The following is an 18524-nucleotide window of genomic DNA, read 5'->3' as shown; positions in this document are numbered from 1 at the left end:
TTTCACCTCGCAGGTGTGTGTCGGCGAGCGTGCGGACAGCCCTCGGCGACACTTTGGCACTCGCTTCGTCGCCATCGGCCGTTGGCTGTTAGCCTTGTCAGCCGCATGCGGCACCTCGCTCGCGGGGGTGTGGGGGTGCTCTTTGTGGACAAAAGTTGGCCAAGGTGACACCCGCTGCCGCCCCACCCCCAGCGCCCGCCTCTCCAACTCACCTGGCCACATTCCTCAGAGTTCTGAGCCCACCTGAGCCAGAGGGGTAGTGGAGCACGCAGACCTGCCCGCACACGCACACGCTCACGCACACACACACACACACATGCACGCGCACAAAGGGAAGCTTTTAAAAACAGCCTTCAAAGCGGAATCTGTGCATGGGGCCCAGGCGCGAGGGAGGGTCAACCCTGAAAGCGCAGCTCCGGACGCCACGGGGCCAGACGCTCCCTCTCACTGAGAGTCCTGGTGAATCGCGGCGCCTCCAGCACCTCGTTCAAAGGTACAGCGGCTGCTGCCGCCCATCTCCACAGGTGCTGCTCTCTCTCTTTACTTTGCATGTGAACCGTGACTAGGGGGTCTGAGACCCTTCTTCCTGCAGGTGACATGCCGGCTGCTCGTGGACACGTGCGTCACGGTATTTCCGGTGGCGCTCCGCCTGCTTGTCGGGACCCTGCCGTGCGCCCCTAGAGCATCCCGCTGGCGCTGCTCAGATGCCGGAGCACCGCTGGAGGCGCACTGCCTCCTGGTGGTGCTCCATGAAATTGGACAGTGTGCGTCTGTAGCGTGCGTCTGTGCTGTGTGGCCGTCCAGTTACCCTAAAGCGCTCGTGTGCGTTCAGCGCTCTGGTTACGGTCTACATGACCATCGTGTAGTGCTGCTCCACCGACACGGGGGGTTTCTTGAACCCACTTCCTTCCCAAGACCTTTAAACCTTCATAAATTAGTTCTTGGCTATCTGTTACTTGTCTACATATTTCCCTGTTTTCCCCATCTCTATGGGATGGACGTCGCTTTGGAGAAAAGCATCTGCTAAATACATACATGAACATGTCAATGTTTGTGGGACAGTGGGACACACATCTGCTGGAACATGCGGACTAGGACAGCGTGTGTGTGTGTGTGTGTGTGTGTCTAAGCCCTCCCCTTTGTCGTCAGGTCTACGTTTGTTCACTCTGGGCTGAACACGGCTGAGAATAAAGTGTCTTTCACATGCAAAACTGTAACTGCGAAATAATAAACTGCTCAGAAATAATAATGTGTGTGTGTGGGGCGGGGGAGTTAGTCCTGATAACTGGCTACTTGACTAGTTTACCTGCTAAACCGTTAACTATGGACCTCGTCATTGGTACCCTGCTGCCTGTACAAAGTACCTTGGTGGTCACTCATTTTTACATGAGCGCCTACATCTGTGTGTGTTTGTCTCTGTACAGGTGTTACGCCTGTACACAACACACAGAGTGCGTGTCAGTAACGGGGCCGTTTCACATTAAACAAGAAGCGTGAAAGTTACAGAGTGACACCGGCGTATTCACACCATCGGTGCTACCTGTGCACGGATGCGCGTGCGCGCGCACACAAACGCACATGCGCACACACTCCTCTCCATCCCAAATTTACGCAACTGAACTGTGTAGTGACACCAGACGAGCTCACGAAGAAAGCATCAAAAAGCCCAGAAGAGCCCTGGTGTATTTCCCATGATGCAGTGCGCTCCTTTGCGACTTCAGACATTAGCCTATTCTTCCCACAATGCAGTGCAGAGCGCTGCGACCTTGAGGTGTGCGCTGTCACTGCTGAGGCGCTCTGAGTCTGGGACTGAGCTGTGTGTACACACACACACACACACACACACACACACACACGGAAGAAACATACTCATTCACACAACAATCTCTCACACACATACACACTCCGTGCGTGTGCTGGACGGACACAGAAACGCTGTAATGTTGTATCTCTCTGACGTGAACGCGTGCGCGCACACACACGTGACGTTACAATCGTCCTCCAAGTGTGACGCATGCGCATTTGGTAGGTCTCGCTCACACGCACTCTCTCTCTCTCTCTCTCTCTCTCACACAGAAACTCAGGAAGCAGGACAGCTGAGCAGGACCGAGAAGGACCTGAAAATAACTGCAATTATATAAGTGAACATTCAGTAGAAAAACACACGGCTATATAACTTGTATTGTTATTATTATTATTATTATTATTATTATTATTGCCCTGCCCCTCCTGCGAGTCTTTGGAACGAACACACACCCAAGTTTGCCGACAGGAGGCGCGCGCTCAGTGACGGAGGTGACGGCGCGCCTTTTTTTTACTTTTCACTTTATTTCTTATGGCGCCGTTGTCACGGGGGGGGGGGGGAAGCGGCCGCTGGGGGGCGCTGCGAGACACCGCCGGTTCCCTCTTCGCTCGTTTCCATGGAAGTGCGGCGATCGATGGAACAAAAGTGTTTTTGCGCTCTTTGCATCACGAGGGAAAGTGCGCGCACGAAGTGACTGACACTTTGTTTGTATCAGTGGCACTGAGACCCCCCGCGTGTGTGTGTGTGAGCAGCGTCACACTGACTCTTTCACGACACGACACGACACTCTCCGCCACTGATGATCATCGCTTTCTTCCTTTTCTTTTTCTTTACTTTTCTACATGATTTCTTCACACAACTCAACTGCTGCTGAACTCGCAGCTCTTCACCCTCATCGCGTTACCCACCCTGTTCTTACCACGGTAACGTCTGAGCGGGGGGGGTAGCAGCGGGCACCGAGTCGTCGCTCACGTGCCGAACCCTGGGCCGAGCGCGCGCCGGTGGGGGGGGGGTCCACGGACACTTGTCTTGACTTGGCTCGTGACTCGCGAGCGGCTCTCGCTGTAACTGTAACTGTAACCCTTTTGTTTCTGTTTCATTTATTCGTGATCATCGATTTATTCCAGGCTGTAGTATTAATTCGTGTGCAGGAACGAAGTGCGTTTTTACAGCGCTCCCTTTTCACACACTCACTCACTCACTCACTCACTGTGTGTGTGTGTGTGTGTGTGTCACTCAGTCACTAGTACCTGCCGTTAAAAAAAGCGCAGCCTGGCACGTCACGTGTCTGTCTCTTGAGTTACTGTGCTCTGCTACTCTGTGTTTCACCGAGTACCATGGTAAACATACGGCTTCATAGGACATTTACCCCAGGAGAGCAACTGTCACTGTGACCGAAATGAACGTCAACTGCGTGTGTTGGACGTTTCGTCGCGCACCACCCCCCATGCCCCATCCTCCATCCCCACCCCCTCCCTGCGGAGCGTCACGTCACGCCACGCCACGCCACGCGCGTGGATTCAGAGAGAACAAGCGGGGGTTCGTGTTTCCCGTCTCTGCCCACCCCGCCCCCCAGGCCGTCAGACCCCCAGCAAAGGCGTGGAAATACGACACGAGCGGAGCCCCGGCGAGTGAATGAGCTCCTCCGCTGATCCGTCCACACACACACGCACCAGGGCGCAGCAGTAACGCGCATGCGCACTCTCGGCCGCGGCAACGCCCCTCCGTTTAATTTTGTACATTTGCTTCGTTTTTTTTCCTTCCCCCTTCCGTCACGACTCCGCAGACCCACCCCCTCCCCCACCCGCCCCGCTCGGATCCCACCGTCGGCCAGGACACGAGCCACGCAGACCAGGACGCGGCTGTGGATCGAGGAGGGCCGCTGCCGTCCGGAGGCGTTCGGTCCCTGAGCATCGCGCGACCGTCATCGCGAGCATCGCGAGCATCACGAGCGTCCTCAGCATCAGCACCACCACCACCATCCTTCTCAGCAGCGTCGGCGGGAGCGCGGTGCGCACGGATTGGGAGAGCGCGCGCAGAGAGCCAGGTCCGCGTCCGCGTCCCCGCGCGCCTCTCCTTCGATCCATCGATCCATCGATCCGTTCGAGGTTTTATGGGAGAATCGGCGCGGTGTTTTACTCCAGAGCGGTGTCGGGTGGGGGATGCGATGTTGATGCGGGAGACGGAGGTGAACCCCCCCCATCCCCGAACCCCCCCATCCTGGCGTTCTTATTCACTCAGTTTTTTTTTTGGATCTGAGGGGAAGCTGCAGTTCTGCGTTCAGAGAAAACCCGTTTCGGGTCTCCTCCTCCTCCTCCTCCTCCTCCTCCCGCGCTGCTCACAGCATCCTTCTCTCCAGCATCCTGTCTCCTGCACTCATCAGCACCTCCTGCCCTCCATCGTCTCTGTGTCATTCTCTTCCACCTGTCTCCATGACTCCATTCCTCTCCTCAGATCCTCTCTGATTCTCACGCATCCAGGGACCATCCTGTCCACCTCTTCTCTTCTCTTCTCTTCTCCACTGATGTCTCTTTTCGGCTGATCCTGCTCTCCTGTTCTTTCTCCTTCTCTGATCGTCACACATCCAGAGACCATCCTGTCCACCTCTCTCCATTTCTCTTCGCTGACCTCCCCTCCATGTCTGTACCTCCGCCATAGATCCACGCAGAGCAGTTCCAACCTCCTCACCAACATGAACTACCTGCGTCGCCGGCTCTCGGACAGTAACTTCATGTCCAACCTGCCCAACGGCTACATGAGCGACCTGCAGCGTCCCGACCCCCCGCAGGCGAGCCCGGCTGTGTCCCCGGGACCCCCGGAGAGGCGTCAGACCACCTCGCAGTCCACGAGCTCCGGCTTCTTCTCTTCCATCTCCAACGCCGTCAAGCAGACGACGGCAGCTGCGGCAGCGACGTTCAACGAGGCGGCGGACAGGGCGAGCGGCCCGGCACGAGCCAAGACCCTGCTGGTCATCGACGACCAGCTCACAGACTGGTGAGCCTTAACCGTCAAATAATAACTGCAGCAATAATAATAATAATAATAATAATAATAATAATATTAATAATAATAATGATGTGATTTTTAATATTCAAGGTGTATTTGTTCTCCTTATGAAATAACCTCTAATCTAATGTTGAACCTAATAGAAGATGCACACATCCATTTGTCAATTCATCCATCACCTTTTCCTGCAGAATGTTATAATAATATTTTCTGTACAGTCCTATTACAGCATCCATCCATCCATCCATCCATCCATCCCTTTCAAATCCACAGTGGGTTATGTAATTACCCTGCACATGTGTCATAGTGCTTTCAGTGCGCTGCCTGTGTACTCGAGTACGATGGGATACCTGTTGAAAAGCACGTCTGACTCCAGCTCTGCTGTTTTATATAATTCGCTCTGATTTAATGTCAAGCCCTCTCTGTGCTCTGCCTGTGACTCATCCTCACGTATCTACTCATCTCATGAATAAAAGCTCTACACAGGGCTCATACTTTTCTTACATGTGATTGTTAGGATGTTTGAGCTGCTTGAAAGACACAGTTACGTTGATAAGAAATGTTGTCGATCTGTTTGTCCTCTGAGCCTCGTCCGCATGGCTGTGTCCATTCCGCCCGGCGTCGGCATGTTGGGGTGGTGTTCGCAGCGCCGTGGGCCTAGTTGAATTGCTGGCTTGGGTCATTTCTCAATATCTTATTTTGTCGGTGATATAAAAGCTGGTGCTTTTCGAAGATCTGAACCTGAGATCAATTAATTTGCGGCTGATGCATATCGATTAGAGCTCCTTCTCCTGCTTTTCGATTATCTCACTGCGAAATTGACTGATTCCTCATAAAAAAACAGTAACTGTGCCACCTACACATTCGCAGAGCTGATAGTTTGCTAAGATAGCTTATATTTTAGGGCCATGACCATCTTGTGCCTGAAGAACCACTTGGTCATTGATTAATTCCTCAAACACCAACTGATGCTCTGTTGTTGGTGGCCTGATGGTTGATCATCTGACAGATGATTCCTCTACATGATGGTCACAGATGAGCTTGAAATTCAACCTGGTCGAGGTTCCATCACTGCTCTGATTTACTGGTCCGCGACTGGTCCCTCTCGCTGCGCTTGATGGTTTGCAGGATGTAGCTTTCTCACCATAAGCACACCCACGGCCCCGCCGGCGGATTACGCGCAACATCGCCGGTACTGTCACGTGCTCGTTTCAGCGCCTGTCTTTGCGTCGTGGTGGCGTTCAGCTGGACCGAGTGGCTCCAGCTTCGTCTCACGCTTAGAGCTGTCAACAATGGACGTGATTGGCATGGAGACCCTAATTGGCATTGAAACGTGGTTAGCTTGATGTGGGAGCGGCCTGTGGCGGCGATGGCCGGTTGTCCTGCCGTGCGTCCCGCGTCCTCCAAGCCACACGGAGCCACAGACGCACCCTGTGGACTGAACCAGTCCAGTTGAGGCTATCCTGACTATGCTGTGCCATATCCTGGCCCAACTCGTACCTGCACCCCGTACTGTTAGAGTTGCATCCATCAAGTGCCACAGGACAACACAACAGCCCAGGATTGTTTAAAAAGTAGTTGAAGATGTTTAACCAGATGCTAATGTGGTTTTAGCCAAAGCAGCAGGTAGAATGTGTTCATCTCATTTGCATTTATTTATTTAGCAAATGCTTTTCTCCAAAGCAACTTCCAATGAACTCTGTGTAGTGTTACGAGCCCGCACACCTTATTAACCGCGGTGACGTACACTGCTAGATACACTACTTACACTGGGTCACTCATCCATACATCAGTGGAACACACACACACTCTTTCTCTGTCACTCGCACACTATGGGGGAACCTGAACAGCATGTCTTTGGAGTGTGGGAGGAAACCAGAGCAGCTGAGGCTGAGCGGAGATCGAACCCACGTCCTCTCGCACCACCCAGGCGCTGTGCCATCTCTTCTGTAGACTGCAGACATTGGCTCCTCAGATTACAGACACAATGGGACCAGAAGTCTGTTCATACCTCATTTTGTTTGTGACTCCAAAATCACTTTTAACAGAGTTTTTAGAAACGCCGCACTTCATTATTATTGCAGTTACCGAAAATAAGAATGCTGACTCCACAAAATGCATTTTAGTGCTCATTGCTGCTGACTGATTTGACCTATAAACATGTACAGTGTTTCACACCGTTACTGATCAGCTGCTCTCCGGAAAGCAGGCAGGAGCTGTAAATGCTGGAACGCGGAGGATTAAGGTGCTCCCACACTTCTGCCTGGGTGCTCTTTACTGCCATCCCTTGGCTCGCTGGGGGAGCACATGTCTCTCTCATTCATTCTCCTACAGACAGAAATGTCAGAAAATAGGCAGGAGCATGAAATGGCCCTGAAAATAACGGAATAAACAGAAAAATGATTAAATCTTCAAGTGTTCACATGACAAGGAGCCCATGTCTTGAGAGTCGGGTGGGCTCTTTATAACACGTCCAGTGCGATTCCTGCTCGTGTTGCTCGAGTACAAGAATGGTATGAGGACACTTGCAGTACGTTTGAATCCAGTAAAACAGTGTTGCAATGCAGTGAAACATGTTCACAATACAATACAAGTGGGAACTGCTTGGAATAGTGAACATGAGAGAGAATTAATGAGGGAGTCGAGTGAACGAGTGCAGAGCAGCGCAGTGGGCAGGGGTGCGAGTGCTCATCGCTCATTTTGCTTGGAAAGTTTCTGAGCGGCTCGCGGTCAGGCTGCTTTCTGAAGACGTGGGGACGTTGCTGAGTGACACCCGTGTCCTTTGTCTCGACCACCGGAGCCTTTAGCTCTTCCGGGGCTGTCGGTGGCCTGCTGTTGACGTCCTTCTCTGGGGTCCTTTTCTTCCGACCTCTCGAGCTCTTCCCAAAATGAAAAAGGGTCTGGCAGGGCACTAAAGCCATGCAGGGCACACGAGGAATGTAGTGTGCAAATTTTAACGTGCTGCTGTGCCTTTAAATTAACTCTTTGAAGGATTTGTCGTTTTAAGTTCATTTTGATTTCTTTTCAAATAATAACCTGTCGCTTAATAAATCAGACCGATATTCATCCATGAGCGTCTGCCTCTCATTAGCTGCTGTCATGTTAATGGATGCGTAGCCTTGGCTGCATGGCTCCTAGCGAGACTGAATCATTAGACACACGAGAACGTACCGGTATTTGCACGATACAGGCGAAGAACAGTTCAGCGATCGGTAGACCTGCCCTCTGCGCTCCTTGTTTTTCTCAGGGCCCACGTTGGAGCTCAAATGCTGTACTTTGATTTGGGTTACAGGCTTTGCTGAGTCATGAGGGGTAAATAAGATGCTGCGGTGCCTTCAGCAGTCGCTCCTCATTCGTGACAAATCTGTCTCGGCACCTTTGTTTGCTCTCAGTACGACTGTGGAATACTGTTAGAAAGTATCAGCTTCTCCCCCACACCATGTTTCATCAAGGGCTCGATCTTCTAGCAAGAGAACAAGGACTGCCTTACGTAACCCAACCCTGAGCCTAAGTCTCTCTCCCACACTGCACTCATTTGCCTCAACGTCCGACGGCGACATGAGCGAAACATTTTTTCCTGTGCAGTCCTCTTGCAGCATGTAGTTGTTCATCTGTTCCTCCAGCCATCCATCCATGGACTGTTTGCGCTGCTACAGCAGGCCCCCCCACTAACAAAGCTGACTCTCCGAGTCGCTTACGCCTGTAGAAATACTCGTAGGAAGTTGCTATTGGAAATACACTTGTAGACATACATTTCCTTGCAAAAATATTCAAGCGCCTTGAAATTTAGTGTCATTTTCTGAATTTCAGAAGATAGAGATGCATATTTTTCCGAGTGCTTTTATTGTAAACCTACTGTAACAGTTCATTTTCAAAGCCAAAGTAAATAATTTGTTAGAAGATTAAAAAAAAAAAGGAATAGAACCAGGAAGAATGCTTTTTGCATAAGTATTCAACCCCCACACATTAATATTCTGTAGAACGTCCTTTTGCCACAATAACAGCCTTAAGTATTTTTGGGTAAGACTGAACAGCATGTTTTTGCACTGTGGGAGGAAACCCAAGCAGACACAGGGAGAACATGCAAACTCCACAGACTAAGCAGGGATCAAACCCACATCCTCTTGCGCTACTCATGATGCCACCACGCCGCCCCATTGTAGCAAAGTCCACTCTACCTTTTTTGGATATTTTTGACTAATGGCTTCTTTGTCGCCATCCTCCCAAATAGGCCAGTGGTATGGAGAGCTCTTGATGTTGTGGACTCATGCACGTGTACCCCAGATGGAGCAACACACTTCTGTAGCTCCTTCGAAGCGATGGCTGGCGTCTTTGTTGATCCCCTTGCCAGCTTACGTCTTGCTTGGGCGCTAAGTTTTGAGGAACGGCCTTCTTGACACTGCGACCGGGCAGTGTGAAATGCCTTCCAGTTCATATTGATGGTTCCAATGGTGCTCATTGGGACATCAAAGCACTTTGACACTTTTTTGTACCCTTTTCCTGACTTGTGCATTTGTACCACGTAATCTCTTACTTCTGTGGTAGGCCCTTTAGTCATCACGTTCACAGTGGGTTCACAGCCTGGCTAACAGCCCTAGTACTGAGTGACTTTTATATGCAAAATGTGGCCTTTAATTGCTCATCGGTAGAATCCAGTTGTTCACACACACACACACACACACATTCTCTGAAACTGCTTCTCCCATACGGGGCCGCGGGGAGCCGGAGCCTAACCCGGCAACACAGGGCATAAGGCTGGAGGGGGGAGAGGACACACCTGGGAGGGGATGTTCTGAACACAACATATGGACTTTTATTATATACTCTAAATATATAACAAAATATATTTAATGAAGAACCGGGCAAAAGGAAGTGTGTAACGGGGCTACCGAGATCCTGTGGGTATTCCTCAGCATGGTCGTGGAGCGTGTTCCGCAGCCCTCCGCCCAGTCAGCAGCCTCCTGGAGCCGAGTGACTCGATCCAGATAAAATCCAGAAGACGTCAAATCTGAGCGGCATCTGGGAAAAATGCGATGGGGAACTTCCTTCCCGGGAGCCTTAGCAGCTGCTGACAGTTGCCGTTCCGTAGCCTTTTCTTGCACGTGAAACAGCTGAAGGACATGACAGCAAAGTCTCGTGGCTCCTGCATTATTCCCGCAGACTATACAGTAGAGCTGTTCTGTCGATGGGCTGAGAATCGGGACGAATGTGGACGAATGCGTTTCTCTGCCGTCGCCATAAACGCATTTCCGATGAGCGGTGGCCAGGCAACCGTGCACGTAGGTCTTCCGGAGAGATCGGCGAGGCACCGGCAGAGTCCACACGAATCCGGGCAGAGGAAGGGAAAAGTGGGAGAGCTCACGGTTACCTGGTCCCACCGTGCACACACGTGTGCGACGCTGTGTGTGAGAACCACGTCATTTACGTTCAGGGCTTTGGGGAGAAACATGTAGCGCTACTCATCCCTAACGGAAAACACGGTAACGTGCTGCTTACGTACGGAGGAGCGTGACCCTCGAAGGGGTTCGCGTATGTGAGTGGAAAGGAAGTGCGTCCGGGACCGTAGCGCCAATTTCTTGGAAGAGCTCAGTCCCTGACAGAAAAATATAGTGTGTTACTTACTGAGACATTTCTGAAAAGCTCGAAAGAACAAAATGCTTCCCCTCTGCAAAAATGTTCATGTAGATCTTGTTGCGCTGGAACTCGCGCAACCCGGAGCGCGGTCCAGAGCCGCAAGCGGTGAAAATGAGGAATGGGTCCTGCCGGTGTGTGAGCAGCCAGCTCTCCGAAGATCAGCCCTCGTGTCGCTCAGTGTCGCTCTTAGTGTGGCTGCAGGGAGGCTCTGTCTCAGCAGTGCTGCATGTCACTGGAAAAGCTCTGTGTGCAACGTACTTGAACCTACGGTGGGAAATACGATAACCGGCATAAGCGGAGCAATGAATATTCCTGGAGGAGATGTTCTGAACGCAACATACTCTCAATATTGTAAGAATCCCCCCTCTCTGTTTCTCTTCTGTGTCCGACAGGGCTAAGTTCTTTAAGGGCAAGAAAGTCCACGGAGAATTCGACATCAAAGTGGAGCAGGTAGGACGGAGTGCGGCTCCTCGCCGTCCGCTTACGTATGCGACGGAATGCCGGGATGCTCAGTGTGCTGCTCCCCCAGGCCGAATTCTCCGAGATCAACCTGGTGGCCCACGCCACGGGCGGCTACAGCGTGGACATTGACGCGATGCGCAATGGGAACAAAGTGACGAAGTAAGAGCCGCCCGGCGCTCGTCCTCATGCAGCGTGGATGGCATAATGCCGTGTTAGTATAGCCGGCGACCGACCGGCGCTACCGTTGCGCGCCACTTAGGCCGTAATCGACGCAAAAGAAAAATTCTTTCTCTATGTTTTGCTGCGGGAGTGTGTTTGCACTTAAATTAGCAGTGAGGGGAAATAGCCGTTGATGTTTACGGGACATTTTTTTTCCACTTTATTGTCTTTCCTTCTTCGGTTTCACCCATGGCTGCTTAAGTTTGTTGGATGGACGTGCGGACAGTTATTCACAGTATTGTTAATTCTAATCGCATTGATCGATAACGTTACTTCAGCTGTGGCTGTTCACTGTGTTTTATTTGTAATGCCGTTGATGGTTAACTTTTACTGCAGGTCACATTTACATTCATTCATTCAGCAGATGCTTTTCTCCAAAGTGATTTCCAATGAACTCTATGTAGTGTTACCAGCCCACACACCTTATTCGCCGCGGTAACTTATTACACTGATAGATACACTACTTACAATGGGTCACTCATCCATACATCGGTGGAACACACACACACACTCTCTCTCTCTCTCTCACTCACACAATATGGGGGAACCTGAACAGCATGTCTTTGGAGGGTGGGAGGAAACCAGAGCAGCTGGAGGGAACCCACACAGACAGGGGTAGAACATGCAAACTCCACACAGATTGAGCGGGAATTGAACCCATGTTCTTATACACCACCCGGGTGCTGAGAGACAGCAGCGCTACTCGCTGTGCCGCCCTGCCGCCCCACGGCTTTGACTCTTCGCTGTTTGTCGTTGTAATGCTATTGATCGATATGGTTACTGGAGCTGTGACTGTTCACTGTGTTGTTAGTCGTAATACTATTGATGGATTAAAAATACAGCTGTGACTATTCTGTGTTATTAGTCATTATGGCTCTTATCGATAACGTTACTGCACCTGTGACAGTTCGTAGTATTATTGCCGTTACGGTACTGATTGATAACATCACTCCAGCTGAGCTCTTCGGTGTTTCTCGTCACAATGCCGTCGATCGAGAACGTTACTGCAGCTGTGACGATTCTGTGTTATTCGTCGTCACGGCACTTATCGATAACGGTACTGCAGCTGCGACTTTTCGCTGTGTCCTTAGTCGTAATGCTACCGATCTATCAAAATACAGCAGTGACGGTTCAGTGCTATTAGTCGTCGTGACGTTGATCGATAAGGCTACCTCACCTGTGACGGTTCGTAGTATTATTAGTCATTGCGGTATCGATCGATAACTTCACTGCAGCTCTGGCTCTTCCGTGTTTTTTGGCGTAATGCAATTGACGGACAACATTAGCGCAGCTTTGACTTTTCAATGACTGTTCACTGTTGTTAGTTGTAAAGCTGTTGATGGATAATGTTACTGCAGCTGTGACTATATACGCTGTAATTGCATTTGCTGTTTTTATCATCTTTCCATAGTGGTAACTTTTGTTGGCTGTCAGTATCGCAGCTTTAGTAACTGTTGCTCGAAATGAACTGTGATACTATGAACATAACAGTGCAGCAACAGTGCTACTAACTGTATAAATCTGTGTTTATTGCTGGTCCAGCTTGACCGCACTAATGGTTGCTGGAGCGTTTTTCCACACGTGATAAGTACTGGGTACCATCATAGCGCTGAGAACATGCGCACGCGCACGCGCGCGCGAACGACCACCTAAGTGGGCACCCCAGTGTGTTCGACCGGTGGCTCTGTGAACGTGCGCCCTCCTCTTCCAGGTGCTTCCGACCCGACTTTGTGCTGGTGCGGCAGCACGCCTTCAGCATGGCCAAGAACGGCGACTTCCGGAACATCGTAATCGGGCTGCAGTACGCCGGGCTGCCCAGCGTCAACTCGCTGCACTCTGTCTACAACTTCTGCGACAAGCCGTGGGTGGTGAGCACCCGGGTGCCGCCCTGCTGGCGTTCCGCTCTCGTCTCGGTGCAGCGGGTGCCCCTCTATGAGTCAGCACTCTGAAGGGAAAGGGTCTGACTCCTGCAAAAGAAAGAGCAGATGCACTGCACTGCACTGCACTGCACTGCACTGGCCCTGCGTTCACCCGCTGGGCGCTGCCGTGCGACTCCATACAGCTGTTCACATCAATAATGTAGTGCAACCGCATGGTCCTCCTTCGCATCATTGTCTTGCGCCTTTGTTCAGCGCTCTGTGTCGCTGTGTGACAAGAGCGATCTATAAAAAATGAATTGAATTTAACTAAAATAGCCGTTTCCTTTTCACTTGGAATATCTGTACATGTGATCCCCAAGTTATGAACAGTCAGATTATGGATTTTCAAGATACAAACATCCTCCAGTTTATGTATTAATTTTTTAGCTGATTTCGTTCACTCGCATTTATTCATTTCGCAGACACTTTTCTCCAAAGCGACCTACATCTCGGAGGATGCGCTTATCGCTTCACTTATATGTTCCCTAAAACTTCTGCCTCTAGAGGAGAGAATGCAGCTGTTTACGAGCATCCGGAGAGGAAATCTGTGTGGGACATCTTAATTCCACTCACTGGCAGTGTTCACAGCTCCTGTCTGGTGTTCCTCTCTGTCAGTGAGCAATAACAAAGTGATAGAACACTGCACATGTTCACAGGATGAGTCAGTCTTTCGATGATAAATCATGAAGAAGTTGAAAGACTAAGGTGTTTATTATTAAAGTTTCACTGAAAAGTGACATTGGAGTTATGAACAAAATGAGTTACAGACAGACTGCAATCCCAGTGCTCTTGAAGAATACAGGAGCCAGTGTGTCGTGTACAGTAAAACTCACACTGGAGAGCACGCTAGAATCTCTTCTTTGTAAAATGAGTTTTTGTCATTTCATTTGCCGCCGATGCTTCAATGTGCTCTGATGCTCAAATGTTCTGCAGCAGGGCGGTACCTTCCTGTACCCCCTTTGTGTGTTGCCAGGGTTGCCGGGCATCCTGCGCGTAACTCGCCCATCTCTCGTCCTCCTGCAGTTTGCTCAGTTGTCCAGATTGTACAAGCAGCTCGGACCTGAGGAGTTCCCGCTGATTGAGCAGATCTACTACCCGAACCACAGAGAGATGGTGAGCGAGCAAGCGAGTGTCCCTCTGCGTTGCCCTGTGTCTGCGTAGCCTTTGTGTTGTGTTTGCGTTGTTATCCCTACTACCTCTCCTGGGGCATAGGCTGCCAGCCAGAGTTCTCCAGGGGTCTTTGACCTGAGCCAGTCTCTCCCGCTGTCCTCAGGTGTGCCCCATCCCCTAGACATCTGCCTCTAGGTCACGGCACCAAGTTTTTCTTGGACAGGCTATTTTCCTCTTCTCCTGGGGTTTCGATGTGAGGGCTTGCCTAGTAGTGCTGGAAGCTGATCTTCAAAAGCTATAGCCTATCCATCTCCAACTTCGAACCTTCAATTCTACAGTTTCTGATTGCTGATGGTGTCAGGCCAGCGAATCTGGTGGATCCTTCTCAAGCAGGTGTTAATAAAGGTCTGGACCTTCTTGATGGTGGTAACAGTGGTCCTCCATATCTCAGCTCCCTAGAATAAGACTGACTTCACATTAGTGTTGAAGAGTCTGATCTTGGTTGTGAGGGAAATGTCTCTGGATCCCCAAACACTCTTCAGCTGCAGAAAATCTGCCCTTGCCTTGCCTTTCTAGACTCTTTAACGCCAACTTCTGTTCTACCCTGCTTGTCGATGATATTTACAAGGGGAAGCTGTCCACCTCTTCTAGCACTTTGCCTTGCAGCATGATGGGCATTGCATTGGCAGCATTGACCTTAAGGACATTGCTCTTCCCTCTGTGGATGTAGAGGACCAGTCAGTGCTGGTTGTTTCCTGCATCTTTTGCTGGGTGTGGGAGAGAAGAGCCAGGTCATCAGTAAATTCAAGATCGTCCAGCTGTGTTCACTGGGTGCCGTTTCGCTTCTGCACTGTTGAGGTCCTCATGACCCAGTCTATCACTAGCAGGAACAAGAAAGGCAACAGCAAGCAGCCCTGTCTCACTCCTGTCCACACTTGGAAGGCATCAGTGAGTTGACCACCATGGACTACTCTGCAGGTCATCCCCACGTAGAAGTTGCTGATGATGTTGGTGGTGATCGCCTGCATCCCGTAATGTCTCAGCAGCTTCCAGAGGGTCTCCCTGTCCAAGCTGTCGGATGCCTTCTCCCAGTCAATAAAGTTGACGTACAGGGGCAAGTTCTACTCCAGTGGCTGCTCCAGGATGATGCGTACCTTTGCGATATGGTCGATACAAAATCTGTCCTTGCAGAAGCCAGCTTACTGGTCTCAGAGCTGAGGGTAAACTTTGTCCTTCATACTATTTAGGAGGACCCTGTTGAACACTTTGCTTGGGATGGACAGTAGGATAAACCCTCTATGATTAGAGCAGGAGCTGAGGTCATGAGGTAGCCCTCCTTGTAGTCTGCTGGGACATGTTCCTCTTCCTAGATCTTCTTGAAGAAGGGGTAAAGCATCTCCACCATGGTCTCGACATTAGCTCTAATTGCCTCTGCCGGGATGTTGTCGGGTCCTGCTGCCTTGCTGGTTTACAGTCTGGTGGATCTCCTCCTTTGTAGACACATTGCATTCAGTTGGCAGGTTGATGTCAGCTGGCCTGGGGGGCTGGTCTGTTGAGCAGCTCCTCAGATTGCTCCACCCATCTTTTCTTTTGCCCTTTGTCATCAATGATTGACTTTTGGTCTTTGTCTTTCATGAGTCTATGGTTTGCTGAACCTTCTGAACTGCTTCTTGGTGGCATAGAGGTCCTTCATGTTCTCATGTTGAGTTGCTTCTTTTGTTTCTGCTGCAAAGGTCTCAACATAGTTCTTTTTGTCTGATGTAATACTCTTCTTCACGCTTCTGTTTACTTCTGTGTATTCTTCTTGGGCCTTGGGATTCTCGACTCGTGTGCAACTGTTACTGCTGCTTTCTTCTTTCCTCTCCTGTACCTTCTTCAGAGTCTCTGCCGAGATCCATTCCTCATGATTGTGCTTCTTGGGGCCCAGTACCGCTGGCACATAGATGTCACTGTCTCCTACATCACCTTCCACTTCTTGTCAATGGTCTCTTCTTTTAGCCACTCTTGCAGGGCTTCAAACTTATTTGTGAGTGAGTCTGTCCTCCTCAAACTTTGTCGCATCTCTCAGAAGTACAGTGTTGAACTTCTAGCATTGGCCTGTCTCCCCTGTATAATCACTTTACTAGGCTTCAACTGGGCAACCAGGAAATGATGGTCTAAAGCAATGTTGGCTCCTCATTTGACACCCACATCTTGAAGGGACCTTCTGAACTTCTTTCCAATGCACACATAGTCTGTCTGGTTCTCGGAAAATAGATCCAGTGATACCCAAGTAGCTTTGTGTATCCGTGTGTGAGTGAAAATGATTCTGCTGAAGACAAGGTTGCTTGTGGTGCATAGGTCTGCAAATCTCCCCCTGTTGTCATTTATCTGCTGATCTGTTGAAGTTTTCCATAATGATGGTGATGTCTCTTCCTGGAAAGCTCTGTGTTATGGTCTGCAGTCCTCTGTAGAACTCTTCCTTGCTTTGCTTCTTGTCGTTGGTCGGGGTGTAGCACTGGATGATGTTTATGTTGATCCTCCTCTTTCTGTTTCTAAGAGAAGCTGCAATGATCCGAGGACTATGGGCCTCTCATCCATTAAGGGCCTTCTGGGCTGTCTTGGACAGCATTAAGGTGACTCCCTGTGTATGGGGTGCATTGTCTTTCTTGTGGTTTAAGAACAGCATCAGCTCCCCAGTGGTGAGCTTCTTCTGGCTGGAGCCTCTCCATCTCGACTCGCTGATTCCTAGGACGGCAATATTGTAGGTCTTCATCTCAACAGCCACTTGTGCTGTCTTCCAGGCTTCATGCGTGGTCCTTAGATTCCATGTCCCGATGGTGAAGGGAGCCCTGGTTGGAAGGGTGGTAGTCGGCTGAATCGCTTCCAGATGCTTCTGGCTTTCACCACCTGGCGTCATATGTCCTCTCAATGGGATGAACCGAGATGTCCTGAGTATTTCTTGTTGGCATTTCTGTAGCTGTTGTTTCCATTGTCTGTATTGTTTGTGATATGTCTGTGTTGTCTGCCCTGGTCTTTCCACAAGTGGGGCAGCCCTGCGGTCAAGGAACTTGACTTGTGAGAAATTTAGCAGGTAGGAGCAGCAGGTGGTGTAGTAGTTAAAGCTGCTGTCTCGAACCTGAAGGTCCTGGGTTTGAATCTCACCTCCCGCTGTAGTGTTCTTGATGGAGGTACTTAACCTGAACTGATGTAGAAGAAAAAGAAAAAAATCACACTTCTGTACAAATGGGTAAATCAGTGTAAGATATTGGAGAATCTGACTCACTTTGACAAAAAGTGGGTCATGACCAGGGGAAGAGATGAAGTGAAGAAGCTCATGGTACCAAGTGCTCTCAGAGTTCTGCTGGAGAACAGCAGATAGTCCCTGTTTCTTGCGGTATTCCCTGTAGTTGCAGATGTACTGCTCTACTGCTCCTTTCTCCAGAACAATTCTCCATATTTTCTCCAAAATTGAAGTAGCTTGTGGGGTGAGGCAATGCTCCGATTATCTTGGCGTGAGACATGGGTCCAGACCTTGGAGACTGGATGCTGCAGTCAAACCATCTGGTCCGGTTGGTCCAGGTCCTGATGGAAAGACGCTTCGCCCAGTGAATATTGGTACATGGTCCACGGAGATGGTGCTGAGCTGAGAAGCGCGCAGTTGACTGTCTGTCTGAGGGACGTTGCTCTGCCAGGATTCCCAGCTGTGTGTCCCTGTGTGCCACGGTGACCATGTACCCAGCAGAGGGTCCAGTGTCTCTCAGATTTGAGTCCTGCCTTCCACCAGGCATCCGCATGCATGCACATGCGTGTGCACGCCACACGTGCACACACACACACACACGCGCACACAGACACGCAACCCTTTCTTGAGAGTTGGTGTTACCCCCTCAAAGGCCCCCTGTAGATGTGGCAGACACTTAAGTCTGTTGTGTTTGGTTCCCTGCAGGGCTAAAGACCCCAGGTGATGAATGTGTCCCTCAGTAGTGCTCTATGGATGTGTGCAGCGTGTGTTTTGGGGCTCTCGGAGCGGTGCATGAAAGAGAAAAAGCTCCGTCAGAACATGGCTCCGAAGAAGTGCTCTGAACCGCCACCACGAGTGAGAAGAGGGAACCGTCGTGACAGGTTGCTAGGCAACAGGCACGCTGCAGTAATAGTCTGTGCACAGGCAAGTGGAGAGCACAGATCTGAAGGCAGAGGGTGGAAGGCAGCTACGTTTTCACTCCATCGGGTCGTAGGTTGGAAGCCTCAGTTTTGACAGATGCACCGGGCGCCGCTGTAGAATGACAGGATATTTCGTAGAAACTGTCAGCGTATGATGAAGACTGATGAAGAGTCAAACCTGGAAGTATTTGTCACGTCCACTTTGTTTCATGGGAAAATTAGTCATT

General features: G+C 50.4%; 1 protein-coding gene across 2 annotated transcripts in view; it reads left to right on the top strand.

The window, feature by feature from the left end:
* The first annotated feature begins 3411 nt into the window (after positions 1 to 3411).
* The window catches only part of syn1 (synapsin I), a 29567-nt gene continuing 14454 nt past the window's right edge, over positions 3412 to 18524 (top strand). The window contains exons 1-6 of one of the 2 annotated variants that reach the window (XM_029247297.1): positions 3412 to 3851; positions 4463 to 4798; positions 10837 to 10894; positions 10974 to 11065; positions 12837 to 12993; positions 14068 to 14157. In XM_029247297.1, coding sequence (XP_029103130.1) covers positions 4497 to 4798; positions 10837 to 10894; positions 10974 to 11065; positions 12837 to 12993; positions 14068 to 14157 — 699 coding nt within the window. In that variant the 5' untranslated portion in view covers positions 3412 to 3851; positions 4463 to 4496. The remainder of the gene's footprint in view (positions 3852 to 4462; positions 4799 to 10836; positions 10895 to 10973; positions 11066 to 12836; positions 12994 to 14067; positions 14158 to 18524) is intronic. The other variant, XM_029247296.1, reaches the window with a different exon arrangement.

This window comes from Scleropages formosus, chromosome 2, assembly GCF_900964775.1.
Source record: "Scleropages formosus chromosome 2, fSclFor1.1, whole genome shotgun sequence".
In the NCBI taxonomy this organism is placed as follows: Eukaryota; Metazoa; Chordata; class Actinopteri; order Osteoglossiformes; family Osteoglossidae; genus Scleropages; species Scleropages formosus.
This window is presented reverse-complemented; position numbering and strand designations above follow the sequence as displayed.